The sequence below is a fragment of the Panulirus ornatus genome, chromosome 57 (assembly GCF_036320965.1).
Source record: "Panulirus ornatus isolate Po-2019 chromosome 57, ASM3632096v1, whole genome shotgun sequence".
NCBI classification, from domain to species: Eukaryota; Metazoa; Arthropoda; class Malacostraca; order Decapoda; family Palinuridae; genus Panulirus; species Panulirus ornatus.
The window spans coordinates 31521571-31546155 of NC_092280.1; the positions used below are offsets into that span (position 1 = coordinate 31521571).

At 41.7% G+C, this 24585-nt stretch overlaps 1 protein-coding gene across 6 annotated transcripts in view; it reads right to left on the bottom strand.

Moving 5' to 3' along the window:
* The window catches only part of LOC139766420 (uncharacterized), a 144810-nt gene that overhangs the window by 57604 nt on the left and 62621 nt on the right, over positions 1-24585 (bottom strand). For 5 of the 6 annotated variants that reach the window (XM_071695089.1, XM_071695087.1, XM_071695091.1 and 2 more), the window contains one exon: positions 15394-15534. The exons of the other annotated variant lie outside the window; for it this stretch is intronic. In XM_071695089.1, coding sequence (XP_071551190.1) covers positions 15394-15534 — 141 coding nt within the window. The remainder of the gene's footprint in view (positions 1-15393; positions 15535-24585) is intronic. 6 annotated transcript variants of the gene reach the window in all.

The window sequence follows — 24585 nt, forward strand, 5'->3', positions numbered from 1 at the left end:
AAAGCCTTTTGCTTAGACTAACCCTAAAGCAAAAATACCTTCACCAGTAAATTAAATGAACTCTGGAAATGGATTCTCCTGAAAGAGGAATCCCCACAACCACAGGTTATATCCACAACATCAAGATAGTAAGATACCATATGACATACTCAAAGGCACACTGATGAATAAAAAAAAACAACTGTTTTCATCTCCATAATGATATCTACCTCAGTAATCAACAACAGAATTTCCATGTTTCAGGTTTCACTTTGAACGGTTTTAGGCCTACTTTTAGTGTATGCAATTCTTTTTTTTATTGGTAAGGCATAACACACACAGTAATCAAAATTCATTCAACACCACATTCCATATCAGGTAATGAAATTACTAATATTACTTCACTGAAGCAGGGGGTAGCGATGCTGTTTCCTGTGGGGCAGAGTAGCGCCAGGAATGAATAAGGGCAAGCAAGTGTGAATGTGTGCATGTACATGTCTGTGTATATGTGAGTGTGTGTGTGTGTGTGTGTGTGTGTGTGTGTGTGTGTGTGTGTGTGTGTGTGTGTGTGTGTGTGCGTGTGTATGTGTTGATATGTAGATGTATATGTATGTGAGCATGTGTGGGAATTTGTGTACGTGTGTGTATACGAGTGGATGGGTTGTTCTTCGTCCTTTTTTTTACTAATATTACTTCACTGAAGCAGGGGGTAGCGCTGCTGTTTCCTGTGGGGCAGAGTAGCGCCAGGAATGAATAAGGGCAAGCAAGTGTGAATGTGTGCATGTACATGTCTGTGTATATGTGAGTGTGTGTGTGTGTGTGTGTGTGTATGTGTGTGTGTGCGTGTGTATGTGTTGATATGTAGATGTATATGTATGTGAGCATGTGTGGGAATTTGTGTACATGTGTGTATACGAGTGGATGGGTTGTTCTTCGTCCTTTTCCTGGTGCTGCCTCGCTTGACGCAGGAAACATTTGTGAATATTCACTGACATGCATATGGGTGGTTTGCATGCTTCCATCCACCCTCCCCCCAGCAAGCCATCATCAGGGTCTTCTTCCTCAGCTATGGTAGCTGGGTTATCCTGGCCCTTTAGGATCTCTTCAGCATAACAGTAGCAGGTGACAGGGATGTACTCTATGAAAGATCAGGTACTCCTGCACTTCTCAGCAGAGAGCTCAGTAAGTTTCAGATACTTGGGAGGAGTGTGATGCATGCCAGGTTGAATGTGATGGAGTTCTAGATTCAGCCATTCCCCCTTCTGCAGCCTAATTTTGTGGGGAGCAGCCATGTTGTATGTGCTCATGACCCCACAGCCCTCCTTGTATTCAGCTGAGTACACAAATATCTTGGCATTAAAATCCTGGTGCTGCATCTTAAAGACCTTTGAAGTGGTGTATTTGTCTTGCATTGTGTGACTCACCAAATACAGCATTTATTGTGAGGACTTCTTAATGTCTCTTCTTTTTGCAGTATGACCAAAGCCATGGTCACAAGGTCTGGAGTTTATGTGCATGTGTGTGTAATTACCTAATTGTACTGTTTGGGAGGGAGCTTTACACTTGTTGGGTAATATCTCTTGAATTCTCTCTACTATTGTACAACTTCTTAAATCTATGTATTATATCTGAATTAACTTTGTCTTCAATCATTCTGTTCCATTCATACACTACCTTTACACTATAAAAGTAAATCTTTACATCTGTTTTAACTAGCTTCTTGCTCAATTTCGTGTTATGTTCTCTGGTTGTTTTATCTCTACATCTCAAAAAACTGACCACTGTTCACGTCATCAATATGTTCTACAAACTAATAGGTTGTGATCAGGTCACCTCTCACTCTTCTCTTTTCCAAGCTCTTAACTCTGGTATCATCTTTGTTACCCTACGGTGGACCTTCTGTATATTAACTCTATGTGTATCTTTTGGTTTGGTGACCAAACTTGGGAAGTATAATCTAGTTTTGGCCTTATGTGGGATAAGAACAGCTTAAGATATTTCTTAATCCATATATTTGAAAGCTGATCTCAATATTTGCTAGAAGACCATCTCTCACTGTTTTTTAATGTGAGACTCTGGTGACAGGTAAGGGAGTAAGTGATAATGTTGACTCCCAAATCCTTCTTGCTTGATAATAATAATATTGAGGCCATCTTTCATTCTGTCCTATCCTCATTACATTACATTTTTTTTTTTTGTCGCTGTCTCCCGCATTTGCGAGGTAGCGCAAGGAAACAGACGAAAGAAATGGCCCAACCCCCCCCCCCATACACATGTATATACATACGTCCACACACGCAAATATACATACCTACACAGCTTTCCATGGTTTACCCCAGACGCTTCACATGCCTTGATTCAATCCACTGACAGCACGTCATCCCCGGTATACCACATCGACCCAATTCACTCTATTCCTTGCACACCTTTCACCCTCCTGCATGTTCAGGCCCCGATCACTCAAAATCTTTTTCACTCCATCTTTCCACCTCCAATTTGGTCTCCCACTTCTCCTCGTTCCCTCCACCTCCAACACATATATCCTATTGGTCAATCTTTCCTCACTCATTCTCTCCATGTGCCCAAACCATTTCAAAACACCCTCTTCTGCTCTCTCAACCACGCTCTTTTTATTTCCACACATCTCTCTTACCCTTACATTACATACTCGATCAAACCACCTCACACCACACATTGTCCTCAAACATCTCATTTCCTGCACATCCACCCTCCTGCGCATAACTCTATCCATAGCCCACGCCTTGCAATCACACAACATTGTTGGAACCACTATTCCTTCAAACATACCCATTTTTGCTTTCCGAGATAATGTTCTCGACTTCCACACATTCTTCAGGGCTCCCAGGATTTTCGCCCCATCCCCCACCGTACGATTCACTTCCGCTTCCATGGTTCCATCCGCTGCCAGATCCACTCCCAGATATCTAAAACAATTTATTTCCTCCAGTTTTTCTCCATTCAAACTTACCTCCCAATTGACTTGACCCTCAACCCTACTATACCTAATAATTAACCTTGCTCTTATTCACATTTACTCTTAACTTTCTTCTTTCACACACTTTACCAAACTCAGACACCACCTTCTGCAGTTTCTCACATGAATCAGCCACCAGCGCTGTGTCATCAGCGAACAACAACTGACTCACTTCCCAAGCTCTCTCATCCACAACAGACTTCATACTTGCCCCTCTTTCCAAAACTCTTGCATTCACCTCCATTACAACCCCATCCATAAACAAATTAAACAACCATGGAGACATCACACACCCCTGCCGCAAACCTACATTCACTGAGAACCAATCACTTTCCTCTCTTCCTACACGTACACATGCCTTACATCCTCGATAAAAACTTTTCACTGCTTCTAACAACTTGCCTCCCACACCATATATTCTTAATACCTTCCACAGAGCATCTCTATCAACTCTATCATATGCCTTCTCCAGATCCATAAAAGCTACATACAAATCCATTTGCTTTTCTAAGTATTTCTCACATACATTCTTCAAAGCAAACACCTGATCCACACATCCTCTACCACTTCTGAAACCACACTGCTCTTCCCCAATCTGATGCTCTGTACATGCCTTCACCCTCTCAATCAATACCCTCCCATATAATTTACCAGGAATACTCAACAAACTTATACCTCTGTAATTTGAGCACTCACTCTTATCCCCTTTGCCTTTGTACAATGGCACTATGCACGCATTCCGCCAATCCTCAGGCACCTCACCATGAGTCATACATACATTAAATAACCTTACCAACCAGTCAACAATACAGTCACCCCCTTTTTTAATAAATTCCACTGCAATACCATCCAAACCTGCTGCCTTGCTGGCTTTCATCTTTACATCTTTCATCTTTACATTTATTCATTTATATTTATTTTGCTTTGTCACTGTCTCCCGCGTTTGCGAGGTAGCACAAGGAAACAGACGAAAGAAATGGCCCAACCCACCCCCATACACATGTATATACATACACGTCCACACACGCAAATATACATACCCATACATCTCAATGTACACATATATATACACACAGAGACACATACATATATACACATGCACACAATTCACACTGTCTGCCTTTACTCATTCCCATCGCCACCTCGCCACTCATGGAATACCATCCCCCTTCCCCCTCATGTGTGTGAGGTAGCGCTAGGAAAAGACAACAAGGGCCCCATTCGTTCACACTCAGTCTCTAGCTGTCATGCAATAATGCCCGAAACCACAGCTCCCTTTCCACATCCAGGCCCCACAGAACTTTCCATGGTTTACCCCGCGCTTCACATGCCCTGATTCAATCCATTGACGGCACGTCGACCCCGGTATACCACATCGATCCAATTCACTCTATTCCTTGCCCGCCTTTCATCCTCCTGCATGTTCAGGCCCCAATCACTCAAAATCTTTTTCACTCCATCTTTCCACCTCCAATTTGGTCTCCCACTTCTCCTCGTTCCCTCCACCTCTGACACATATATCCTCTTGGTCAATCTTTCCTCACTCATTCTCTCCATGTGCCCAAACCATTTCAAAACACCCTCTTCTGCTCTCTCAACCACGCTCTTTTTATTTCCACACGTCTCTCTTACCCTTACATTACTTACTCGATCAAACCACCTCACACCACATATTGTCCTCAAACATCTCATTTCCAGCACAGCCACCCTCCTGCGCACAACTCTATCCATAGCCCACGCCTCGCAGCCATACAACATTGTTGGAACCACTATTCCTTCAAACATAGCCATTTTTGCTTTCGGAGATAGTGTTCTTGACTTCCACACATTCTTCAAGGCTCCCAGGATTTTCGCCCCCTCCCCCACCCTATGATTCACTTCCGCTTCCATGGTTAGGTTAGGTTAAATTTCATCAATCATGCATCTGATCAACTTTGGGGTTATGTTCAGGTCCCCATGTACAGATGCAATCCTCCTTGCTTTTCAATTTTCTCATGACTTTTGCATCATCTGTAAGCATATTCTGAAAGGATGAAACTTTGTTGCTTGCTGAGAGTGAAGAGGTGTAGCAAAAGGTTGTAAGTGTTTTATGATGTCTGTAAGCATAGATGACTGAAGGTAAATGTAAGTAAAAGTGAAGTGTATAAGATGTAACAGAGTGAAATATACATTTTTCAAAGCCCTATAGTGTGAGAGTAGAAAGTGTACAAAACTGTGTCATAGTTATGAAGGGAGAAAGACCAGAAGAGACGAGGAGCTATCATGGGTATGTTTGGTTACATGAAAGGTGAGATAAGGGAAAGGGAAGTACAAGGTAGAAAGGGAAATACAAGGTAGAAGAGTCATTGGGTTCCTTAACAGAATAATGAAGAGTTGAAGTGTAAGTATGGAACTGAAGAAAGGATTAAGGGATAGCATAGTCCTTCTGACAAACCTAAGCAGCCTAAACATGGGCACACAATGAGTCACGGAGGTCAAAAATCTGGCCATGAAAATGAAATGTTCTAGAGGAGCATATGGTATGACTAGATGGAATGAAGAAACTAATGAGGGGGTGTATGAGAGATTTGGTACGGCAATGAATGCAAAGGGAATGAACTATGAAGTGGATGGGTGGGTGAAACATAGTACTTTGAGGTGGTTTGAGTATATAGAGAGAATGCAAGATGGGGAGTCTACAAGGAGAGTGTATAACAGTACAATTAAAGGGGTTGGTATGAGAGGACCACCACCTGTGACATGGGGAAATAAAGTAGAAGAGTATCGCATGGAAAGAAACAGGGGGAGAATGCATGGAATGGTGTGAGGGAGGCATGTAAGGAGAGGGATAAATGGAGACAATTTTGTCCTGGCCATCCCCTTGTGGGAGTTCCTGAAGGGATTAGACATCAGAAATATGGATAGATTAATAAAGTCTATCCCTTCAAGCAAGTCATCCACACAGATCAAGGCAAGCATCAGTACTGCAAAGAAATACTTACAGCACTCCACTAATGACCTCAACCTATTTTGGAGAAGGCTTCTCTGAGATGTGTCATCTGTTCATTTCCATTAAGATAATCTTCAATCCATTAAAGGAGTCTTCCTCTTATTCTAGCCTGGTATTCCAGCTCCTCAAATCACCCTCCAATGTAGTACTGAGTTAAATGCTTTCTGGCAGTTAAGACACAAACAGTCTACCCAGCTTCCCTTTTGTCTAGGACTGAGCTCACTATCTCATACAAATCTAAGAGGTTTCTTGCATGACATCCTTTCCCTAAAACTGGGTTAACTCTTACTTAGGTAATTTCTCATCTGCAAAAACTCATCCATTTGCTTTCTGATTATATTTTCTAGTACCTTACAAATCACACTCTGCAAGGAGACTGGTCTGTAATTCAGCACCTCTTCCCGATTTCTTTTCTTATTGATGGGCATCAAATATGCCAACTTTCTACTCCCTTGGCACTTTGTCTTTCTCCAGGGACATCCTGAATACTGCTTAAAGAGGTCTATCTAACATATCTGCACAAATCTTCAATACGTATGGTGACTAAGCATTTCATTGTTTTCTGATGGCTCCTCTCCATACCATCTCACTACTGATAGGACTTTAGTGTTTTCTACTGTGAAAGCACAACTGAACTGTTATTCAGTTCCTCACACATCATCCTCAACTACTTTTCCCTCTGAATCTCATAATCAGACTTGCTGCTCTTTGACTGACAAGCTACTTCTAACAAATTCAAGGAAAATATTTGGATTTTCAACTACCTTACCCACCACACTCTTCAAAATTTCTGTTCCTCCTTTCTTATTATGCTACACTCATTCCTTGCTCTCATACCTTGCATAAGCTGGCTGGCTGGTGTGTCTCCCATATCTCAATCACTGCATATCTTAAAACCCTTTTGTTTTTGACATCTCTGATTAAACCATTCTTCCCTCTTTCTTAACTTTCCTTTTGCATTTAAGGCTAAACAAACACATTCCCATTCCTTAACTGTAAATTTTACAGAACTTTTCACTGCCATAAATTGGCTCCTGGCTACTAAATTCCATTTCCTAATCCACATTACCACAGACACAGTTAAGTTCTGTGTAGTTTCTACAACTATATCTCCTCCTCAAGTCCAGTTTCAACTTTGCTCTCTTAACTTCCTCGTTCACATAATAAATATACGCATGACATTGTGACTTTTTCAAGGTAGTATATCCTAGATTCTTGTTTTACGTTGGGAATTCCAGTCATGAACAAAAGTCCACATCAAGGCCAAGCCTTAATTGAAATATAGAGGTTAATGAAAAAGAAAAAGAAGAGACAAGGGAAAGTCTTTACAAATCTGGGGGAAGTGAAAAACCTCTCTTTTAAAATGTAACAGGTCATAGTTGTTGGGAAAGGCATGAGATAGTAGAAAGTTCCCAAAGCTTTGAGGAGTAGGAAAAGAAACAGTTATGATTAAGGCCCATCCTTGAGCTGTCAATGGCCACACAAAAAAATCATGAGACGCAGCAGCTTGCTGAGTATTGTGTGGTCTCACTTGTCATGGGGTTACAGAAGCAGCAAGTTCTTGGGAGCAAAAACTAAAGTAACACCTATAGATGAAGGAAAGTAAACCAACATTACAACATAGGGCAAGTGGGTCAAATTTTGATGTTAGCCTTGGAAAGTTTATGTCAGACTCCTTCCAACTCAACTCTGTCAAGTAAAGATGAACAGCTATAACCATTCCAGATGTGAATGCAGTATTTACAAGGATGGGTCAATCCTTTGTATAAATGGAGCAACTGTTCAGAAAGAAAATAATGGCATCTAAACATGACTCCCAGTTATTTTCAATATCCATGCGTGTCTGTGAAAATAAGATCTACTAATGTGTGTGTGAGTGTGTGTAATTACCTATTTGTACCGTATGGGGAGGGAGTTTTATACTCATGGGCCCCATCTCTTAAACATTCACTACTGTCATACAGCCTCTTAAAGTTATGTATGATGTCTTCATCAACCAGGTCCTCTGTCATCCTGTTCCATTCATTCACCATATTTACATCCTTTATAATAAATTTCATATTCAATTTCATGTCCTCTGGTTTCTTCATCCCTACATCCCTCAAAGAACTGTTCTCTGTTTAAAACTTAAAAGTTGTGATCAAGTCACAAGTCACTCATCTCTTTCAAGGTGGGTAAATTTAAAGGAGCCAGCCGCTCCTAAAACACTTGCCTCTCATGATCTTTCCTCTCATGACCAGATCCATAAGCATCAATAATCACCCATCTCTTGACATCCTGTTTCAGTTTTACCCACATCAATCTAGAATTTACACTCTATCACATACTCCCATGACTCCTGCTCCAGTAGTACTACTCCTTCCTTAGCTCTTGTCCTCTAAGCAACTCCTGACTTTACTCCTATGACATTTCCAAACCATTCTTCTTTACCCTTGAGCTTCATTTCACTCAGAGCCAAAGGGTAAAGAGCTTCATTTCACTAAGAGCCAAAGGGTAAAGAGCTTCATTTCACTAAGAGCCAAAACATCTAGGTTTCTTTCCGCAAACATACTACCTATTTCTCCTCTCTTCTTTTTTATTTTATTTTATTTTGCTTTGTCCCTGTCTCCCGCATTAGCGAGGTAGTGCAAGGAAACAGACGAAAGAATGGCCCAACCCGCCCACATACACATGTATATACATACACGTCCACACACGCAAATATACATACCTATACATCTCAATGTACACATATATATACACACACACAGACATATACATATATACACATGTACATAATTCATACTGTCTGCCTTTATTTGTTCCCATCGCCACCCCGCCACACATGGAATAACAACCCCCTCCCCCCCTCATGTGTGCGAGGTAGCGCTAGGAAAAGACACCAAAGGCCACATTCGTTCACACTCAGTCTCTAGCTGTCATGTAATAATGCACCGAAACCACAGCTCCCTTTCCACATCCAGGTCCCACAGAACTTTCCATGGTTTACCCCAGATGCTTCACATGCCCTGGTTCAATCCATTGACAGCATGTCGACCCCGGTATACCACATCGTTCCAATTCACTCTATTCCTTGCACACCTTTCACCCTCCTGCATGTTCAGGCCCCGATCACTCAAAATCTTTTTCACTCCATCTTTCCATCTCCAATTTGGTCTCCCACTTCTCCTTATTCCCTCCACCTCTGACACATATATCCTCTTGGTCAATCTTTCCTCACTCATTCTCTCCATGTGACCAAACCACTTCAAAACACCCTCTTCTGCTCTCTCAACCACACTCTTTTTATTTCCACACATCTCTCCTACCCTTACATTACTTACTCGATCAAACCACCTCACACCACATATTGTCCTCAAACATCTCACTTCCAGCACATCCATCCTCCTGCGCACAACTCTATCCATAGCCCACGCCTCTCAACCATACAACATTGTTGGAACCACTATTCCTTCAAACATACCCATTTTTGCTTTCCGAGAAAATGTTCTCGATTTCCAAACATTCTTCAAGGCTCCCAGAATTTTCGCCCCCTCCCCCACCCTATGATTCACTTCCGCTTCCATGGTTCCATCCGCTGACAGATCCACTCCCAGATATCTAAAACACTTTACTTCCTCCAGTTTTTCTCCATTCAAACTTACCTCCCAATTGACTTGACCCTCAACCCTACTGTACCTAATAACCTTGCTCTTATTCACATTTACTCTCAACTTTCTTCTTTCACACACTTTACCAATCTCAGTCACCACCTTCTGCAGTTTCTTACATGAATCAGTCACCAGCGCTGTATCATCAGCGAACAACAACTGACTCACTTCCCAAGCTCTCTCATCCATAACAGACTGCATACTTGCCCCTCTTTCCAAAACTCTTGCATTCACCTCCATTACAACCCCATCCATAAACAGATTAAAAACTATGGAGACATCACACACCCCTGCCGCAAACCTACATTCACTGAGAACCAATCACTTTCCTCTCTTCCTACACGTACACATGCCTTACATCCTCTTCTTATATTGGTTATATCCAGGTTTCTTTCCGCAAACATACTACCTATTTCTCCTCTCTTCTTATATTGGTTATATCACATATTTTGACATCTAAGTCTGAGCCCTCAAGGAGGATGAGCACTCCCACCTGGCTCCTTATGTTTCCTCTTTCAGAAATAGAAATACAAGACGGGAGGGTTTTCAGCTCCCCACTCCCACCCTCTATGACACACTCGGAATACAGGGGTACCTAAGGCAGCAAGTATAAATATGTACATGTGTATAAATGTATATGTAACTGTATTTACATGTATATGTTGAAATGTATGTGTATGGACATAAGCATGTATGGGCGTTTATGTATATATATTCCTATGAGTCCACGGGGAAAATGAAACACGATAAGTTCCCAAGTGCACTTTCGTGTAATAATCACACCATCAGGGGAGACACAAGAGAGAAATATAACAGTTACTTGATATACAACAAAGAGACGTAGCTTGGACACCATATGGTAAGCATGTTCACCATATGGCGTCCTAGCTATGTCTCTTCGTTGTATATCAACTGACTGTTATATTTCTCTCTTGTGTCTCCCCTGATGATGTGATTATTACAAGAAAGTGCACTTGGGAACTTATCGTGTTTCATTATCCCCGTGGACTCAAAGGAATATTTTGATCACGCGCAAAATTGCGATCCTTTCCATTATGTATATATATATATATATATATATGTATATATGAGTGGTTGGGCCATTCTTTGTCTGTTTCCCTGTGCTACCTCGCTGATGCAGGAAACAGCGATTAAGTATAATAATAATAATAATAATAATAATAATGATGATGATACTACTACTACTACTCCTACTACTACTACTACTACTAATAATAATAATAATAAACATGTGTATGTGGGTGGGTTGGGCCATTCTTTTGTCTGTTTCCTTGCGCTACCTCGCTAACGCAGGAGACAGAGACAAAGTAAAATAAATAAAATAAATAAATAATTTTTTCATATATAATCATCATTTCCTATGTTAGTGAAGCAGTGTTCCAAGAACATATGATTGAGCCTTAGAGGGAAAACACCCCACTTGGTCCCCATCTTTGTTTTTCCACTGGAAAAAGTAAAACTGGATGGGAGGATTTCCAGCCCCCATTCCCACTCCTTTTAGTCACTTTCTGCAACACACAGGGAATATGTGGGAACTATTCTTTCTTCCTTATCCCCAGGGATAATATATGTATATATTATTTGTATATACAGAGAAGCAGAGAAGAGGTAGTAAAAGCTTTAGTTAGTAAAAGCTTTGCGGAAGATGAAAGCCGGCAAGGCAGCGGGTTTGGATGGCATTGCAGTGGAATTTATTAAAAAAGGGGGTTACTGTATTGTTGACTGGTTGGTAAGGTTATTTAATGTATGTATGATTCATATTGAGGTGCCTGAGGATTGGCGGAATGCTTGCATAGTGCCATTGTACACAGGCAAAGGGAATAAGAGTGAGTGCTCAAATTACAGAGGTGCCTAAATGTGTGTGGATGTAACCAAGATGTGAAAAAAGGAGAGATAGGTAGTATGTTTGAGGAAAGGAACCTGGATGTTTTGGCTCTGAGTGAAACGAAGCTCAAGGGTAAAGGGGAAGAGTGGTTTGGGAATGTCTTGGGAGTAAAGTCAGGGGTGAGTGAGAGGACAAGAGCAAGGGAAGGAGTAGCAGTACTCCTGAAACAGGAGTTGTGGGAGTATGTGATAGAATGTAAGAAAGTACATTCTCGATTAATATGGGTAAAACTGAAAGTTGATGGAGAGAGATGGGTGATTATTGGTGCATATGCACCTGGGCATGAGAAGAAAGATCATGAGAGGCAAGTGTTTTGGGAGCAGCTGAATGAGTGTGTTAGTGGTTTTGATGCACGAGACCGGGTTATAGTGTTGGGTGATTTGAATGCAAAGGTGAGTAATGTGGCAGTTGAGGGAATAATTGGTATACATGGGGTGTTCAGTGTTGTAAATGGTGAAGAGCTTGTAGATTTATGTGCTGAAAAAGGACTGATGATTGGGAATACCTGGTTTAAAAAGCGAGATATACATAAGTACACTTATGTTAATGTATGTATGACTCATGGTGAGGTGCCTGAGGATTGGCGGAATGCGTGCATAGTGCCATTGTACAAAGGCAAAGGGGATAAGAGTGAGTGCTCAAATTACAGAGGTATAAGTTTGTTGAGTATTCCTGGCAAATTATATGGGAGGGTATTGATTGAGAGGGTGAAGGCATGTACAGAGCATCAGATTGGGGAAGAGCAGTGTGGTTTCAGAAGTGGGAGAGGATGTGTGGATCAGGTGTTTGCTTTGAAGAATGTATGTGAGAAATACTTAGAAAAGCAAATGGATTTGTATGTAGCATTTATGGATCTGGAGAAGGCATATGATAGAGTTGATAGAGATGCTCTGTGGAAGGTATTAAGAATATATGGTGTGGGAGGCAAGTTGTTAGAAGCAGTGAAAAGTTTTTATCGAGGATGTAAGGCATGTGTACGTGTAGGAAGAGAGGAAAGTGATTGGTTCTCAGTGAATGTAGGTTTGCGGCAGGGGTGTGTGATGTCTCCATGGTTGTTTAATTTGTTTATGGATGGGGTTGTTAGGGAGGTGAATGCAAGAGTTTTGGAAAGAGGGGCAAGTATGAAGTCTGTTGGGGATGAGAGAGCTTGGGAAGTGAGTCAGTTGTTGTTCGCTGATGATACAGCGCTGGTGGCTGATTCATGTGAGAAACTGCAGAAGCTGGTGACTGAGTTTGGTAAAGTGTGTGAAAGAAGAAAGTTAAGAGTAAATGTGAATAAGAGCAAGGTTATTAGGTACAGTAGGGTTGAGGGTCAATTCAATTGGGAGGTGAGTTTGAATGGAGAAAAACTGGAGGAAGTGAAGTGTTTTAGATATCTGGGAGTGGATCTGGCAGTGGATGGAACCATGGAAGCGGAAGTGGATCATAGGGTGGGGGAGGGGGCGAAAATTCTGGGAGCCTTGAAGAATGTGTGGAAGTCGAGAACATTATCTCGGAAAGCAAAAATGAGTATGTTTGAAGGAATAGTGGTTCCAACAATGTTGTATGGTTGCGAGGCGTGGACTATGGATAGAGTTGTGCGCAGGAGGATGGATGTGCTGGAAATGAGATGTTTGAGGACAATGTGTGGTGTGAGGTGGTTTGATCGAGTAAGTAACGTAAGGGTAAGAGAGATGTGTGGAAATAAAAAGAGCGTGGTTGAGAGAGCAGAAGAGGGTGTTTTGAAATGGTTTGGTCACATGGAGAGAATGAGTGAGGAAAGATTGACCAAGAGGATATATGTGTCGGAGGTGGAGGGAACGAGGAGAAGAGGGAGACCAAATTGGAGGTGGAAAGATGGAGTGAAAAAGATTTTGTGTGATCGGGGCCTGAACATGCAGGAGGGTGAAAGGAGGGCAAAGAATAGAGTGAATTGGAGCGATGTGGTATACCGGGGTTGACGTGCTGTCAGTGGATTGAATCAAGGCATGTGTATGGGGGTGGGTTGGGCCATTTCTTTCGTCTGTTTCCTTGCGCTACCTCGCAAACGCGGGAGACAGCGACAAAGCAAAAAAAAAAAAAAAAAAAAAAAAAAAAAAAAAAAAAAGTTTGGAGAGTATTCCTGGGAAATTATATGGGAGGGTATTGATTGAGAGGGTGAAGGCATGTACAGAGCATCAGATTGGGGAAGAGCAGTGTGGTTTCAGAAGTGGTAGGGGGTGTGTGGATCAGGTGTTTGCTTTGAAGAATGTATGTGAGAAATACTTAGGAAAGCAAATGGATTTGTATGTAGCTTTTATGGAGCTGGAGAAGGGATATGATAAGAGTTGATAGAGATGCTCTGTGGAAGGTATTAAGAATATATGGTGTGGGAGGCAAGTTGTTAGAAGCAGTGAAAAGTTTTTATCGAGGATGTAAGGCATGTGTACGTGTAGGAAGAGAGGAAAGTGATTGGTTCTCAGTGAATGTAGGTTTGCGGCAGGGGTGTGTGATGTCTCCATGGTTGTTTTAATTTGTTTATGGATGGGGCTGTTAGGGAGGTGAATGCAAGAGTTTTGGAAAGAGGGGCAAGTATGCAGTCTGTTGGGGATGAGAGAGCTTGGCAAGTAAGTCAGTTGTTGTTCGCTGATGATACAGCGCTGGTGGCTGATTCATGTGAGAAACTGCAGAAGCTGGTGACTGAGTTTGGTAAAGTGTGTGAAAGAAGAAAGTTAAGAGTAAATGTGAATAAGAGCAAGGTTATTAGGTACAGTAGGGTTGAGGGTCAAGTCAATTGGGAGGTAAGTTTGAATGGAGAAAAACTGGAGGAAGTAAATTGTTTTAGATATCTGGGAGTGGATCTGGCAGCAGATGGAACCATGGAAGCGGAAGTGAATCATAGGGTGGGGGAGGGGGCGAAAATTCTGGGAACTTTGAAGAATGTTTGGAAGTTGAGAACATTATCTCGGAAAGCACAAATGGGTATTTTTGAAGGAATAGTGGTTCCAACAATGTTGTATGGTTGCGAGGCGTGGGCCTTGGATAGAGCTGTGCGCAAGAGGGTGGATGTGCTGGAAATGAGATGTTTGAGGACAATGTGTGGTGTGAGGTGGTTTGATCGAGTAAGTAATGTAAGGGTAAGAGAGATGTGTGGAAATAAAAAGAGCGTGGTTGAGAGAGCAGAAGAGGGTGTTTTGAAATGGTTTGGGCACATGGAGAGAATGAGTGAGGAAAGATTGACCAAGAGGATATATGTGTCGGAGGTGGAGGGAACGAGAAGTGGGAGACCAAATTGGAGGTGGAAAGATGGAGTGAAAAAGATTTTGAGTGATCGGGGCCTGAACATGCAGGAGGGTGAAAGGCGGGCAAGGAATAGAGTGAATTGGATCGATGTGGTATACCGGGGTTGACGTGCTGTCAGTGGATTGAATCAGGGCATGTGAAGCGTCTGGGGTGAACCATGGAAAGCTTTACCTTGCTGACGCGGGAAACAGCATTCAAATATAATGAATACATAATCCTTAATGCTGACATACAAGTACACAATAAGAGCAGAAGTAAACAAAATTAAGGGAAAGGCATACCAATTTTCAGACATGGCTGTACAGCAGAATGCAGGTGAGTCATCCTATATGTACAATGACTAAAGAAAATGTTAGCTATAAACAGATGGTAAAAGTGGATCTGTGACATTAGCCCAGTGGCAAATTGTGATTGACCAATGCACCTGTAATGAGCATTTTCTGACAACAGCCTGGATTCATTCAGAAACGATGTGTGTAGGCAACTTGGTCCTCACTAAATATGAAGGTGGACAGAGTCCCAAGCCATATATACCCGAGAAAAATATAATCTCAGTGCTTGCAGGACAGACTGCAAAGGAGGGAAATACTAAGAAACATTCAGAATCACATACCAGAAGTCTAGCAAAAGGTACAAGCAGCCAAGGGTCTGCTCTGTGTAGTTCCAATAGAATGTCAGCTTCTTGAGATCCAATTGGTTTATACACACGATGTAACACCTTGATTGCCAGTGGTCTATCCTTGTGAAATGTGTCCTGTAAACAAAAGGATATACCAAGACTTCAATTCTGTTGTTAATTAAAAGAATGCATTTAGACTAATATGACTGCCTGAGTGTCTGCATGTGTCGGTCAGTGCCATAGCTCCATGACAATGACAGCTGGAAACTTTAAACTTTGTAAGCATACCAAAGGGGCCCCAAGGGTAAACATCTGGGTATGATATTCAAATCTGGTATCTCTGTGTGTAATACCTATTTGTAATGTACAGGGTGGGTTGGAATTTTACACTCATGGAGCCCCATCTCTTGAACGGGTTATCTATCTCTATCATACTTCTTAAACTTATGTTTGTTGTCTGCATATGCCATGTCCTCAGTCATTCCATTTATCCACCACTTTTATTCTATAAAAGGACTTCTTTATGGCTTTTTTAAAAAGCTTCTCGCCTAATTTTATGTTCATCCTATGGTTCCTCTATCCCAACATCTTTTGAAGAACTGTTCTCCAACCACGTCATCAATCTGTTTTAAATACTTAAAAGGCTGTGATCATATCATCCCTCAACTCTTTCTTCCAAGGTGGATAAATTAACAACCTTCCTAGACTTTCCCTGTAACTCAGCTCTCTTAATTCTGGTACCATTTACGTTGCCCTCCACTTAACCTTTTCAATAAGCTCTTTGTGCTTCTTTTGGTGTTAACCACCCCTGAGATGCATATTCTAGTTTTAGCCTTATGTAGGATATGAACACCTTCCTAATTATTTCTTTATCCAGATACTTGAAAGATATTCTAAAATTTGCTGACAAAATATTTTTCTACTCAACTTTTCTTCTAATGTGGGACTTCGGCAACAGGATCGGGGGTGATGTTGACTCCCATGTTCTCACATAAAGAATCCTAATGCTTGTTTCTGGCTAAATAATAATCATATTGAGGCCTTCTTTCACTCTGTTCCATTCTCATTACTTTACAGATGCTTAGACTGAATTTCATATACCACATATAAGACAACATTGGAGTCTATTTAGAACCCTCTGTAAGTTGTTTCAACCCCCCTTGTTTTCTCACTTTCCTAATGACCTTCAAATCATCTTCAAACATATTCAGGTAGGAGCCCATACCTTAAAGTATGCAATTTAAATAGACCAAAAAGAGTAATAATCCCAGAACAGATCCCCATGGTGTTCCAGTGGTTACCTCAACCCATTTGGAGAAGGATCCTCTAACACATGTCCTTTATTCCTTTCCACTGATATAAACTATCCACAGAAGGAGTTTCCTCCTTATTGCAGCCTAGTGATACAGTTTCTTAAATCAGCATTCCTATGCAGTTCAGCATCAAATGCCTTCTGCCAGTCCATACACAAACAATCCACCTAGCTTACCCTTTTGCCTCAGAAAGAGCTCAAAGAAATCTAAGAGGTTTAATACACATGACCTCTTTTTCCTAATACTGTAATGTCTCACACTTATGTAATTTCTACTTTGTAGAAAGTCATCCATTTGTTCCCAAGATACCTTTTCCAGAAACTCACAAATCACACTCATTATCAAAACTGGTCTCCTTCCTTATATACAGGTATGATGTTTGCCCTTTGTCATTCCCTTGACACTTTGCTGCTCTCCAATGAATGGCTGAATAGTATCTACACACATCTTCAGCACATGTGGTTAAATTTCATGGACTATGAGCTTGTATGGTTCAATTCCTTTTAATATTGTTAAGTGTCTTTTGTAGACATTTCTAAAACCCTCTTACCTTACCTTATCCTCCTTGTCAATCTTTCCTCACTAATTCTCTCCATGTGACCAAACCATTTCATTACACTCTCTTCTGCTCTCTCAACCACATTCTTTTTATTACCACACATCCCTCTTATCCTTTCATTACTTACTTGATCAAACCACCTCACACCACATATTGCCCTCAAACATTTCATTTCCAACACATCCACCTTCCTCCGCACAACCCTATCTATAGCCCATGCCTCGAAACCATATAACATTGTTGGAACCACTATTCCTACAAACATACACACTTTTGCTCTCCAAGATAACATTTTCGCCTTCCACACATTCTTCAACGCTCACAGAACCTTCGCTCCATCCACCACCCTCTACTCACTTCCACTTCCATGGTTACATCTGCTGCTAGATCCACTCCCAAATATCTAAAGCACTTCAATTCCTTCAGGTTTTCTCCATTCAAACTTACCTCCCAATCAACTTGCTCCTCAACCCTACTGAGCCTAATAACCTTGCTCTTATTCACATTTACTCTCAACTTCCTTCTTTCACACACTTTACCAAACTCAGTCACCACCTTCTGCAGTTTCTCACCCGAATCAGCCACCAGTGCTGTATCATCAGCAAACAACCACTGACTCACTTCCCAAGTCCTCTCATCCACAACAGACTGCATACTTGCCCCTCTCTCCAAAACTCTTGCATTCATCTGTCTTAACATCCCATCCATAAACAAATCAAACAACCATGGAGACATCAAACACCCCTGCCACAAACTGACATTCACCGGGAACCAATCACTTTCCTCTCTTCCTACTCATACACATGCCTTACATCCTTGGTAAAAACTTTCCAATGCTTCTAACAACTTATCTCCCACACCATATACTCTTAATACCTTCCACAAAGCATCTCTATCAACTCTATCATATGCCTTCTCTAGATCCATAAATGCTACATACAAATCCATCTGTTTTTCTTAGTATTTCTCACATACATTCTTCAAAGCAAACACCTGATCCACACATCCTCTACCACCTCTGAAACCACAGTGCTCTTCCCCAATCTGATGCTCTGTACATGCCTTTACCATCTCAATTAATACCCTCCCATATAATTTCCCAGGAATACTCAACAAGCTTCTACCTCTGTAATTTGAACACTCACCTTTATCCCCTCTGCCTTTGTACAATGGCACTATGCATGCATCCCGCCAATCCTAAGGCACTTCACCATGAATCATACATGCACTGAATATCCTTACCAACCAATCAACAACACAGTCACCCCCTTTTTTTTAATAAATTCCACTGCAATACCCTCCAAACTTAACCGCCATTTCCCACATTAGCAAGGTAGAGCAAGGAAACAGATGAGGAATGTCCCAACCCACCCACATACACATGAATGTACATAAATGTCCACACACGCAAATCTTTTCTTTCGTACTATTCGCCATTTCCCGCGATAGCGAGGTATCGTTAAGAACAGAGGACTGGGCCTTTGAGGGAATATCCTCACCTAGCCCCCTTCTGTTGCTTCTTTTGGAAAATTTAAAAAAAACGAGAGGGGAGGATTTCCAGCCACCCGATTCCTCCCCTTTTAGTCGCCTTCTACAGCACGCAGGGAATACGTTGGAAGTATTCTTTCTCCCCTATCCCCAGGGATAAATGCTACATACAAATCCATTTGCTTTTCTAAGTATTTCTCACATACATTCTTCAAAGCAAACACCTGATCCACACATCCTCTACTACTTCTGAAACCACACTCCTCTTCCCCAATCTGATGCTCTATACATGCCTTCACCCTCTCAATCAATACCCTCCCATATAATTTACCAGAAATACTCATCAAACTTATACCTCTGTAATTTGAGCACTCACTCTTATCCCCTTTGCCTTTGTACAATGGCACTATGCAAGCATTCCACCAATCCTCAGGCACCTCACCACGAATCATACATACATTAAATAACCTTACCAACCAATCAACAATACAGTCACCCCTTTTTTAATAAATTCCACTGCAATACCATCCAAACCAGAGAAGAGGTACATATACATTTCACCATATACATATATATATATATATGTGAGAAACTGCAGAAGCTGGTGACTGAGTTTGGTAAAGTGTGTGGAAGAAGAAAGTTAAGAATAAATGTGAATAAGAGCAAGGTTATTAGGTACAGTAGGGTTGAGGGTCAAGTCAATTGGGAGGTGAGTTTGAATGGAGAAAAACTGGAGGAAGTGAAGTGTTTTAGATATCTGGGAGTGGATCTGTCAGCGGATGGAACCATGGAAGCGGAAGTGGATCATAGGGTGGGGGAGGGGGCGAAAATTTTGGGAGCCTTGAAAAATGTGTGGAAGTCGAGAACATTATCTCGGAAAGCAAAAATGGGTATGTTTGAAGGAATAGTGGTTCCAACAATGTTGTATGGTTGCGAGGCGTGGGCTATGGATAGAGTTGTGCGCAGGAGGATGGATGTGCTGGAAATGAGATGTTTGAGGACAATGTGTGGTGTGAGGTGGTTTGATCGAGTAAGTAACGTAAGGGTAAGAGAGATGTGTGGAAATAAAAAGAGCGTGGTTGAGAGAGCAGAAGAGGGTGTTTTGAAATGGTTTGGGCACATGGAGAGAATGAGTGAGGAAAGATTGACCAAGAGGATATATGTGTCGGAGGTGGAGGGAACGAGGAGAAGAGGGAGGCCAAATTGGAGGTGGAAAGATGGAGTGAAAAAGATTTTGTGTGATCGGGGCCTGAACATGCAGGAGGGTGAAAGGAGGGCAAGAAATAGAGTGAATTGGAGCGATGTGGTATACAGGGGTTGACGTGCTGTCAGTGGATTGAATCAAGGCATGTGAAGCGTCTGGGGTAAACCATGGAAAGCTGTGTAGGTATGTATATTTGCGTGTGTGGACGTGTGTATGTACGTGTGTATGGGGGTTGGGCCATTTCTTTCGTCTGTTTCCTTGCGCTACCTCGCAAACGCGGGAGACAGCGACAAAGTATAAAAAAAAAAAAAAAAAAAAAAAAAAAATATATATATATATATATATATATATATACATATATATATATAAATATATATATATTTTTTTTTTTTTTTCAAACTATTCGCCATTTCCCGCGATAGCGAGGTAGCGTTAAGAACAGAGGACTGGGCCTTTGAGGGAATATCCTCATCTGGCCCTCTTCTCTGTTCCCTCTTTCGGAAAAAAAAAAAAAAACACAAGAGGGGAGGATTTCCAGCCCCCCGCTCCCAAATATATATATATATATATATATATATATATATATATATATTTCTTTTTTTTTTTTTTTTTTTTTTTTTTTTCCAAAAGAAGGAACAGAGAAGGGGGCCAGGTGAGGATATTCCCTCAAAGGCCCAGTCCTCTGTTCTTAACGCTACCTCGCTAATGCGGGAAATGGCTAATAGTATGAAAGAAAAGAAAAGAAAAGATATATATATATATATATATATATATACATACATACACTTGTACATATTTGTGCTTGCTACCTTCATCCATTCCCGTCACCACCCACCACACATGACATGGCATCCCCCCCACCTCTCCAACGAGGTAGCGCCAGGAACTGAGAAAAAAGGCCACAATCGTTCACACTCAGTCTCTAGTTGTCATGTGTAATGCATCAAAACCCCAGCTCCTTTTCCACATCCAGGCCTCACAGACCTTTCTATGGTTTACCTCACATGCCCTGGTTCAATCCAATGACAGCCCATCCACACTGGTATACCACATCATTCCAATTCACTCTATTCCTTGCCCACCTTTCACCCTCCTGTATGTTCAGGCTATGATCACTCGAAATATTTTTCACTCCATCCTTCCACCTCCAATTTGTCTCCCGCTTCTCCTTCTTCCCTCCACCTCTAACACATATATCCTCTTTGTCAAACTTTCCTCACTCATTCTCTCCATATGACCAAACCATTTCAACACACCCTCTTCTGCTCTCTCAACCACACTCTTTTCATTACCACACCTCTCTCTTACCTCTTCATTACTAACTTAATCAAACCACATCACACCACACATTGTCCTCAAACACTTCATTTCCAACACATCCACCTTCCTCTGCACAACCCTATGTATAGCCCATGCCTTACAACCATATAACATTGTTGGAACTACTATTCCTTCAAACATACACACTTTTGTTCTCCGAAATAATGTTCTCACCTTCCACACATTCTTCAACGCTCACAGAACCTTTGCTCCCTCCCCAACCCTGTGACTCACTTCAGCTTCCATGATTCCATCTGCTGCTAAGTCCACTCCCAGATATCTAAAACACTTCACTTCCTCCATTTCTTCTCCATTCAAACTTACCTCCCAATTAACTTGTCCCTCAACCCTACTGAACCTAATAACCTTGCTTTTATTCACATTTACTCTCAGCTTTCTTTTTTCACATACTTTACCAAACTCAGTCACCAACTTCTGCAGTTTCTCACCTGAATCAGCCACCAGCGCGGTATCATCATCGAACAACAACTGACTCACTTCCTAAGCCCTCTCATCCACAACAGACTGCATACTTGCCCCTCTCTCCAAAACTCTTGCATTCACCACCCTAACCACCCCATCCACAGACAAATCAAACAACCATGGAGACATCACAAACCCCTGCCACAAACCGACATTCACTGGGAACCTATCACTTTCCTCTCTTCCTACTTGTACACATGCCATACATCCTTGGTAAAAACTTTTCACTGCTTCTAGCAACTTACCTCTCACACCATATACTCTTAAAAACCTTCCACAGAGCATTTCTATCCATCTTATCATATGCCTTCTCCAAATCCATAAATGCTATGTAAAAATCCATCTGTTTTTCGAAGTATTTCTCAAATGCATTCTTCAAAGCAAACACCTGATCCACACACTCTCTACCACTTCTGAAACCACACTGCTCTTCCCCAGTCTGAAGCTCTGTATATGCCTTTACCTTCTCAATCAATTCCCTCCCATATAATTTCCCAGGAATACTCAACAAACATATGCCTCTGTAATTTGAACACTCACCTTTACCCCCTTTGCCTTTGTACAATGGCACTGTGCATGCATTTTGCCAATACTCAGTTACTTCACCATGATCTACACATACAGTGAATATCCTTACCAACTGCAATACCATCCAATTTGTTTATGGTGAGGTGGTTAGGGAGGTGAATGCAAGAGTTTTAGAGATAGGGGCAAGTATGCAGTCTGAGGTGGATGAGAGAGCCTGGGAAGTGAGTCAGTTGTTGTTCACTGATGATACAGCACTAGTGGCTGATTCGGGTGAGAAACTGCTGAAGTTGGTGACTAAGTTTGGGAAAGTATGTGAAAGAAGAAAGTTGAAAGTAAATATAAATAACAGCAAGGTTATTAGAATCAGTAGGGTTGAGGGACAAGTTAACTGGGAGGTAAGTTTGAAGGGAGAAAGACTGGAGGAAGTGAAGAGTTTTAGATATCTGGGAGAGGAATTAGCAGTGGATGGAGCCATGGAAGTGGAAGCAAGTCACAGGGTGGGGGAAGCGGCGAAGGTTCTGGGAGTGTTGAAGAATGTGTGGAAGGCCAGAACATTATCTGAGAGAGCAAAAATGGGTATGTTTGAAGGAATAGTGGTTCCAACAGTGTTATATGGTTGCGAGGCATGGGCTACAGATAGGGTACTGTGAAGGAGGGTGGACGTGTTGGAAATTAAATGATGAAGGACAATAAGTGAAGTGAGGTGGTTTGATTAAGTAATGAAAGGGTAAGAGAGATTGGTGGTAACAAAAAGAGTGTGGTCGAGAGAGCACAGAAGGGTGTGTTGAAATGGTAGGGACACATGGAGAGAATGAGCGAGGAAAGATTGACAAAGAGGATATATGTGTCAGAGGTAGAGGGAAAGAGAAGTGGGAGACCAAACTGGAGGTGGAAGGATAGAGTGAAAAAGATTTTGAGCGATCGGGGACTGAACATACAGGAGGGTGAAAGGTGAGCAAGGAATGGAGTAAATTGGAACGATGTAGTATACCGTGGCCAACATGCTGTCAATGGACTGAACCAGGGTATGTGAAGCATCTGGGGTAAACCATGGAAAGGTCTGTGGGGCCTGGATGTGGAAAGGGAGCTGTGGTGTCGGTGCATTACACACGACAGCTAGACTGAATGTGAACGAATGTGGCCTTTTTTGTCCTTTCCTAACGCTAACTTGTTGGAGAGGTGGGGGGATGCTATGTCGTGTGTGGCGGGTGGTGACGGGAATGGATGAAGGTAGCAAGCACAAATATGTAGGGGGGGGGGGGGGGGGGGGGGGGGGATGATGATGATGATGATGATGCTGTTTCATGTATGGCAGGGTAGCTATGGGAATGGCTAAGGCAGCAAGTATGAATATGTACATGTGTATATCTGTATTTCTCTGTGTGTGTGTATGTATGTATACATTGAATTGTATGTGTATGTTTATGTGCGTGTATGGGCATTTAAGTATATACATGTGTATGTGGGTTTCCTTGCGCTACCTCACTACCACGGGAGTCGGTGATTAAGTATAATGAAAAAAAATATTAAAAAGCCACAGATATCACACAGCCCTGCCCCACAGATACATGTAGCCTTAAACTTTTGCCCAGCTCTCCATCTACTCTTACACATTCATTTGCTCCTCTATAGAAGGCTTTCACACCATCCAACAGTTGTCCCCCTATACCCACAAAGAATTCCATTCAACTCTGTCATATGCTTTCTGCCGATCCATAAAAGCTGCATACAACTTCTTACCTTTCGCTAAATACTTTTTCTTGGTCATCTTTAATACAAAAATCTGATCCACACATCCCCTACCTTTCCTAAACCTCCTTGATCTTCACTTATTCTGCATTTAGTCTTTTCCATAACTCTGTCAATCAATATTCTTGCATACACTTTTCCTGGTATACTTAACAGACTTATTCCCCCATAACTGCTACATACATCCATAGCAGCCTTTCCTACCTTAAGCTTCATTATTGACCTTCTTATCTCCCTCTTTGCTATAGGCCCCTGCACCTGTATCCTCTTCCTTCCATCCTCCATACCCATGCATGTAACAACTGCCAACTCCCCCTCTTCCACATTTATCATTTCTTCAAAACACATTTTCTTTCTTTTACTTCCTCCCTTTGATTCAGCAATTCCCCTTCCTTACTTCTCACATTAACATTCCACTCTTACATCCACCTCTTTCCTTTTCCACCTCCTTCCAGTATAGTTTCTTATCATTCTAAAACTGTTCACTTAACTTTCTTACAAAATCTTCATTTACTCTTTCTTTGCTTTCCTCTATCAACTTC